Source organism: Hermetia illucens, chromosome 3, assembly GCF_905115235.1.
Source record: "Hermetia illucens chromosome 3, iHerIll2.2.curated.20191125, whole genome shotgun sequence".
Taxonomy (NCBI): domain Eukaryota; kingdom Metazoa; phylum Arthropoda; class Insecta; order Diptera; family Stratiomyidae; genus Hermetia; species Hermetia illucens.
This window is the reverse complement of record NC_051851.1, coordinates 58,121,305-58,130,064: the sequence shown is the minus strand read 5'-3', so window position 1 is coordinate 58,130,064 and position 8,760 is coordinate 58,121,305. Positions and strand designations below refer to the sequence as shown.

At 43.3% G+C, this 8,760-nt stretch overlaps 1 protein-coding gene across 1 annotated transcript; it reads left to right on the top strand.

Moving 5' to 3' along the window:
* The first annotated feature begins 1,937 nt into the window (after nucleotides 1-1,937).
* On the top strand, nucleotides 1,938-2,978 carry LOC119652024. Its single transcript, XM_038055958.1, has one exon. It carries the CDS (start codon nucleotides 1,938-1,940, stop codon nucleotides 2,976-2,978), a length of 1,041 nt encoding a protein of 346 aa, XP_037911886.1.
* The last annotated feature ends 5,782 nt before the right edge of the window (nucleotides 2,979-8,760 follow it).

Sequence of the window (8,760 nt, the reverse complement as noted above, 5' to 3'; positions counted from 1 at the left end):
GCGCAACGTCTCCATGACGTAATTAGAAGTGGTTAAAAATGTTCTTCCTGTTCAGAATTGACACGATTTTTGTAATTTTAAATATCTATGGAAACACGGACGGGCACATTAGCACAACAATGATACTGATGCCAATGTTTGTAGTGTTTTTATAATATTTTGGAAATTGCAGCCCCAAAGGAGAGGGGAGGGTGTTTTTGCGATTAGGGGGTGTGAACCTCTTTAATAGAAGAGTTCCACAAATGTTAAGTATAGCATGGTGATTGCAAAAATGTATGTGGTTTGTAGCGACTAGGGGTAATAAGGGGTGAAATAACGGTACAAAATTTAGGGAAAAATCGCGAATTTTGCATGTAACCTCATAACGATAAAGTCCTGTGAACTCAAATTCAGTATGGATATGCACCTTAAAAATATCTATCGTTTGGCACCACACTCGGCTGAACACAGTATTGCATGAGAAGCTAAAGGACATTTTTCCGATTTTTTATAGTTACGGTTACAGTTGGTTAATGCTTAATTCCACATTCTTAAAAATTTGTCAGTTCTGGGTCTAGTCTAGTCTAGGGCACTGTTGTATTCTTCCTTGTCTATTATTACAACCGCGTTTCCTTTGTCGGCTTTCGTGTAGAAAATATCCTTTTCTCTTAATTTTTTAACTATCGGGTCATATCGATATATTTTTCCCCTTGTTGTTCTTTTGTCTAGAATGTCCCCCACTTTTTTACGAACTATTTCCTTTGATTCGGAGTCTAGGTGCCGAATGGTTCCTTCTACGTCGATGACCACGTCTTCCATTTACACACAGGATTATATAACGCAAAAAATCAGACAACCAAAATGGACCGATTGCTTATGAAAGATAGTATCGATCAAAAGTACAGAAAATTAGACAAATTCAACCTAGTTGCCTACAATGCACACTTGAGGTTAGCAAAAGATCTAACAACGGAAGGAACTCAGATAGAACCAAAGATGTTTAAACTGGATAGAGCATTCGAATGCGAAAAAAGTCGAGAACGGGATTTGCTCAACAAAAAATTAGACAGTATGAAGATAAAGTCACCACCCATGAGACAAGCTTCCCCCCTAGAGGTTCAACAAATACCAAATTTTGTCATCAACAAATCGTCGCAAACATTTACAACACGTGAGCTGGAACTACTCAATAATGGACTCAATTTCGCGATCGATACTAAACCCCAAATGGAAGACGTGGTCATCGACGTAGAAGGAGCCATTCGGCACCTAGACTCCGAATCAAAGGAAATAGTTCGTAAAAAAGCGGGGGACATTCTAGACAAGAGAACAATATGGGGAAAAATATATCGATATGACCCGATAGTTAAAAAATTAAGAGAAAAGGATGTTTTCTACACGAAAGCCGACAAAGTAAGCGCGGTTGTAATAATAGATAAGGAAGAATACAACAGTGCCCTAGAAGAAAAACTGAAAAATGGAAATTTTTTCAAGTAGAGAAACAATCCCCTCCCCGAATCCATAAAAGGGGTAGAAAAGGCACTCAACGAAAGTAGGAAAATACTGGGAAACATTGCAGCCTTGAGGATGCCAAACCCGTCTCTACCGGGAATGAGGATCCAGCCAAAAATCCACAAGCAAGGTAATGAGACACGAGAGATCATAGCGGACACCAACTCTCCAACCTATAAAATCGCAAAGTGGCTTATGAAAGAAATAAGCACCATCGGAAATTACCACAGCAAGTATGCAGTAAAAAAACAGCATGGAGCTAGTGGAGAAACTGGTTGCATACAAAAACCTAGAGAAAAGCGATTGTCTGGTATCATTCGATATAAAAGCGTTATATGCGAGCATACCAACCAAAGAAGCCATTTGGAAACTCGAGGATTGGCTAACAGAACAATGCGGGGAAATGACGAGAGGAAAAAGGCGAAAGTCTACACAAAACAGCAGCAATGGGGAACCCGTTATCCCCCTTGATAAGCGAAATCTTCATGAAAAGTATTGAAGAAGAAATTGAAAAACGGGGCATCATGCCAAAATTTTGGGCACGTTACGTAGACGACATTTTGGTCATAATCCCAAACGAAGACATCGAGAAAACACTAGAAGCAATAAATAACATACACCGCAACATAACTTTCACTATGGAAAAGGAAGTTGACAAACGGATAGCGTTTCTGGACCTAGCAATAATAAGAACCAACAATAAACTCGAGTTTGGCATATACAGAAAGAAAACTCACACACAGCGAACCATACCAAGGATATCGAAACACACATACGGGCAGAAAATGGCGGCTTACTACAGTATGATACATCGGCTGCTAGTGACACCATTGACAGAAGAGGGATTTAAAAAAGAATTAACTTACATAAAAGACACTGCGGTGAAAAACGGATACAGCAGGGGGGAAATATATAGAATCTTACGTAAAAAGCAAAATAGAATAAATAGGGACCAACTTACAACACTCTACAAGCAACAAAAAAGGGATAATGCTCCTATTAGAGCGAGCATTACATTTTCATCGCTATCGAACAAAATAAGGAATACACTCTCAAAACACAACATCGAAACAGTAAGCCCAAGCGCTAACAGACAACTGAGGACTAAGCTAGGTTCAGCCAAAGATAAATTGAATAAAGAAGAGATGAGTGGAATCTATAAGGTCAACTGCCCAGAATGTGGAAAAGTATACATTGGGCAGACTAAAAGACTAGTGACAACTCGATTCGAGGAGCACCTAAGAGAGTACAATAAACGTAAAAGCGACGATCCTCGAAACATAAAGTCTATGGTTGCAAGGCATATGGTGGAAGAGGGACATGCCATAACGATAGACAATGTGGATGGGATAAAGCGGGTGCGGAAACCCCATCTCTTAGATACAGTAGAAAGCTTATACATCATCAACGAAGGGAGCCACGTAACCCTAAACCACGACGAAGGAAACTGTGCATCGACCCTGGTGAAAAAGCTATGCCACATGTAAGAAATACAAAAAATAGAAAGATGTGGGAAATATGGGTAGGATAAATTGATTAAGCCGGATGTAATTAGAGCTAAAAAGTTTCAACATAAATAAGGGTAGCTTAAGGTAGATTAATTAATTAGGTACTAGCACTGAAGAAGGAGGTACGTGGTCTCCGAAACGATCGTATGCGGAGAAAAAATAAAAATATTTACAGGATCAGGAAAAAAACCTAGTTCTCATTTTTCAACTTATATGATTCACTGTTTCCCATGATCAGCCAGTTTCGAATATCCTTTCCAGTTATCGGAAAAAATTGTTGATTCCACTGCGACCGTTTTTTATAATATTATGGAGAGTTTTGGGTAATTACTTGAATTTCTTTCAATCATATCGACAATCCAGTGTCCATCAACCATACGTCCGCGATCATACTTTTAGTTTTATCCACTTCTTTAATTTTACCGGTACCGCCAATTTGTCCTTCTTGTTCATATAATTGGTCTAAAATGATCATACAAAAACTTCTCCGATATCGATCGCCACAGTTTCGGAACTGAGGATTTCACCAAAAATAGAAACTTCCCTTATAGCATCATTGTAGGAGAAGTGATGGGCAAAGCAATGCGACAATATAACCACTTGTTGGGGACAGATTCGCGATTTTTCAAACCACGTGCCTTTAGCCCGAGAGATTTTATGGCGCTGGGAATTCTTACCGGATGAACCTTTATGTACAAATAAATCAAACCCACCTTTCCCCTCGAGAATCTTTTGTTTCTTATGTTTTTTACAGTATCTTGCCCGCGGAATTAAACTTTTTTCTTCCAACCAGGACACAAAACTATCGTCATTTCGACATATTTCATTCAATTCGAATAAATTCCACATGTCATGAACTTTTCACTTGATCACACTTTTTAGACTTTCTTTAGGCTTTCTCAAAGAAGTGGCATCAACAGGAATCAGTTGTTGACAAAAATTGTGCAAGTTGGTTTCATCATCATCAACGGCGCAACAACCGGTATCCGGTCTAGGCGTGCCTTAATAAAGAACTCCAGACATCCCGGTTTTGCGCCGAGGTCCACCAATTCGATATCCCTAAAAGCTGTCTGGCGTCCTGACCTATGCCATCGCTCCATCTTAGGCAGGGTCTGCCTCGTCTTCTTTTTCTACCATAGATATTGCCCTTATAGACTTTCCAGGTGGGATCATCCTCATCCATACGGATTAAGTGACCCGCCCACCGTAACCTATTGAGCCGGATTTTATCCACAACCGGACGGTCATGGTATCGTCCATAGATTTCGTCATTGTGTAGGCTACGGAATCGTCCATCCTCATGTAGGGGGCCAAAAATTCTTCGGAGGGTTCTTCTCTCGAACGCGGCTAAGAGTTCGTAATTTTTCTTGCTAAGAACCCAAGTTTCCGAGGAATACATGAGGACTGGCAAGATCATAGTCTTGTACAGTAAGAGCTTTGACACTATGGTGAGACATTTCGAGCGGAACAGTCTTTGTACGCTGAAATAGGCTCTGTTGGCTGACAACAACCGTGCGCGGATTTCATCATCGTAGTTGTTATCGGTTGTGATTTTCGACCCTAGATAGGAGAAATTGTCAACGGTCTCAAAGTTGTATTCTCCTATCCTTATTCTTCTTCGTGTTTGACCAGTGTGGTTTGATGTTGTTGGTTGATTTGTCTTCGATGCTGACGTTGCCACCATATATTTTGTCTTACCTTCATTGATGTGCAGCCCAAGATCTCGCGACCATCACCGCCTGCTCGATCTGGATGAAGGCAGTTTGTACATCTCGGGTGGTTCTTCCCATGATGTCGATATCGTCAACATAGGTCAGTAGTTGGGTTGACTTGAAGAGGATCGTACCTCTTGCATTTACCTCAGCATCTCGGATCACTTTCTCGAGGGCCAGGGTAAAGAGGACGCATGATAGGGCATCCCCTTGTCGTAGACCGTTGTTGATGTCGAATGGTCTTGAGAGTGATCCTGCTGCTTTTATCCGGCCTCGCACATTGGTCAGTGTCAGCCTAGTCAGTCTTATTAATTTCGTTGGGATACCGAATTCTCTCATAGCCGTGTACAGTTTTACCCTGGCTATGCTATCATAGGCGGCTTTAAAGTCGATGGACAGATGGTGCAACTGTTGTCCATATTCCAACAGTTTTTCCATCGCTTGCCGCACAGAGAAAATCTGATCTGTTGCTGATTTGTCTGGAGTGAAGCCTCTTTGGTATGGGTCAATGATGTTGTGGGCGTATGGGGCTATCCGGCCTAGCAAGATAGTGGAGAATATCTTATAGATGGTACTCAGCAGCGTGATACCTCTATAATTGCTGCACTGTGTGATATCTCCCTTTTTATGTATGAGACAGATAATGCCTCGTTGCCAATCGTCAGGCATTCATCCGCTGTCCCATACCTTGAGCAAAAGTTGATGAAACACTTGGTGTAACTGGTCGCCTCCATATTTAACCAATTCTGCTGTTATTCCATCGGCTCCTGGCGACTTACGATTTTTTAGCCGATGAATTGCACTGACTGTTTCTCCTATACTTGGTGGTGGCAGTATTTGTCCGTCGTCTTCAGTTGGCGGGACCTCCAACTCGCCGATGTTCTGGTTGTTCAGCAGCTCATCAAAGTACTCAACCCGTCGCTCCAATATGCCCATTCTGTCGGAAATCAGATTTCCCTCTTTGTCTCGGCAGGATGAGCATCGAGGTGTATAAGGCTTCATCCTGCTGACTTGTTGGTAAAACTTCCGCATCTGGTGCGGTTGCTCCCTGTACTTTTCTAGTTCACAGACTTGTTGGTTCTTCCAGGCTTCCTTTTTCCGTCTGTGAAGTCGCTTCTCCGCTCGACGGAGTCCGTGATAAGTCTCAGCGCGTGCCCGCGTTCTTTGAAAATGCAACATTACTCGGTCTGCGGCATTCTTCCGTTCTGTTGCTAGCTTACATTCATCGTCAAACCACCCGTTTCGACTCCTTTTGTGCTGGGGCCAAGTATGTTTGTGGCCGTATCCATGATAACGTTCTTCAGGTGATTGTGAAGATCACTTATTGATGCTTCATCTCCAGGTCCTCTGTTGACTGCGGTTATTGCGGCATCCATTTCCCTCTTATAGGTGTCGTGGAGGGCTGTGCTGTGGATGGTTTCAGTGTTAAGTGTCACCTGATTGTCAGAGAGGATTCTAGGTGGTATTGTTATTCGAGCTCGGAGCACCATGCCAACGAGATAGTGATCCGAGTCTATATTGGCCCCCCTATATGTTCTGACATTCATCAAGGCTGGGAGGTGGCGCCGTTCGATCAACACGTGGTCAATTTGGTTGAAAGTGGTCCCATCTGGAGAGGCCCACGTATGTTTGTGGACGGCTTTCCGCGCAAACCAGGTACTGCCAACAACCATTTCGTGTGAACCTGCTAATTGGATAATCCGCAGTCCGTTATCATTTGTTTTTTCGTGTAAGCTATGGGAGCCAACGTATTGCCTGAATACGGGCTCCTTCCCTACTTGACTGTTAAAATCCCCAAGTATGATTTTGATATCATATCTGGGACAAGCTTCGAGGGTTCGTTCTACTGCCTCGTAGAAGGTATCCTTCTCCGACTCTGCAGTCTCCTCTGTAAGACGTGAACGTTAATTAGGCTTATATTTCTAAACTTGCCTCGCAAGCGCAGAGTGCATAGCCGTTCGTTTATGTTTTCAAAGCCGATAACAGCAGGTTTCATTTTTTGGCTGACTAAGAAACCTACTCCGAGCACATGGTTTACTAGATGACCGCTATAATATATTGTGTAGCGGCTCTTCTCCAGGAAATAGGTCCCTGTCCATTGCATCTCTTGTAATACTGTTATATCAGCCCTATATTGGGACAGGGTATCGGCTAGCTGCTCATCAGCTTCATCTCTGTACAGGGAGCGCACGTTCCATGAGAAAATGCGCCAATCGTTAATCCGTTGTTGTTGCCGGGTCCGTCGTTTTAAAGTCCATCCTGTCCGAGGCTCCTTTCGTGGCTCCGTAACATCGGTTTTCCGTGTAGGGTTGTCAACCCTACCCAACTCCCAGCCTAGAGGACCAGTTGGTACAGTTTGTCCCGTTTTTAGGCGCGAGAGACTTGCCTTCATCCTTCTCTGTCTGCAGCTTTTCGTTACGGAAGAGCTCCCAGCGGTCACCACGTGGAGGTGGAGATAGGTTTTGGTAGTAGAGCTCTTGGTGTTGGTTCAGCCGGCATTTCCCTGGTTTTATGCTCCATCGTGGGTACCAATCCACGTTTCGCCCTGGGACCTATACTACCCTTTGACCACCAACCTATAAACTAGTAATTCAAAAATGATAGAGTTGATTAGACACTCAAATCAACCAGGCGTCTTCTGAATCGTGGTTGTAAAAGCAATAACAATGAAGACTTGTTAAACTCCAGGAATTCCCAGTGTTAACATAAGACTCCGAGACGAGATTCCTGTAGAATATGCTGTTGTTATGAACATTATTTGATTTTATTCCATCAATAAAACGTGGATACTACGTTCTTTTTAGAATACAATTATATTGAATAATATTTGTTTATTTTTATTTTTTCTCAAATGAATGGGGATATTAGGCTCTCTTTCGGCGACGGTTGGCAACTGACTAGCTTCATTTCTCCCTTGACATCGAAAAACAATTTTCTCGCTATTCGCAAACCGTGTACGTTCGCTGCGCCACAGCGCTACGCCCCTAACTGAAACCGAGATGTTTCGGCTGGAGACTCCGAATAGTAAGTGGCGTTCACGCTTCCGTCCTCCCGTCTGCTTTCTGGAAAAAGGTTTCAGCTTGTTTAATGAGACCGTCTTGGGTTTGCCATTGACGTGCTCCCTACGCTTGAGGACCTTATAGGGACCCTGGTATGGTGGCTGTAGCAGCTTTCGAGTGGTATCATTCCTTCATCAGAACATGGATGCAGACTTCAAGCTCCTCAGGAGTGTGGGTAGCTGGCTGCGCGTGACGAAATGGCGGTGGCGACTTCAATCTGAGGAGGCCAAGCACAATCGAAGGTAAGACGCCCGTTGCGTTCCATACTAGTATTCCAATATCCCATTGGAGTGCGAAAGGTGTGGTCGTTTGAAAACAAGAAGCTTTCCGAGCTCTGAAAAAAGTGGATTCGAATTCCATTACTGGGCCTGTAATGATTATGGCGGAAACACCAAAGCGCGGAATCCATTTCCGACAGGGGGCCTCGGCTGTTATGTGTTTGTAGTCCGACTGCAAGCTCTGAAGAGATGCGTCATCCTTCTGGACCAGAGCAATTGCTGAAAATTGACTGCGGATGGGATATTGATTTCACAGATCCTCAAAATAACAGCGACTAAGTTTTTAGCGGACACGTGTTGAATGTTCGATGTAAACGGGCTGTGTAGGCTAAGTGCTGAAATTAGCGAGAGAACGCTTTGTCGGGCTTCTGCCGTAAGGCAAAATTTTGAGGATTATGGTGTCTTTAAGGGAAAAACGGAAGTACTTGATGCTCAGATATGCGGCTTGTAATTCATGATCATAGAGACTGTAATTCCGTTGAGTGGGATTCAACTGTTTTGAGAACTGTTGTGTGTTTTTGTTCTCCATCTGGTGAAGAAGAGCGTCTACTGTGCTGTTTGAGGCATCGATAAACATGGCTAGGGGTGCATCATGTTGAGGGAATACGAAAACTGTAGCGTCTACCAGCTGTCGCTCCTGGAGACCACACAACTTCACTCGCGAGAAAAGTGCGTGGGCTGGTAGATTTAGTGGTCCGATCCGCAAACCGAA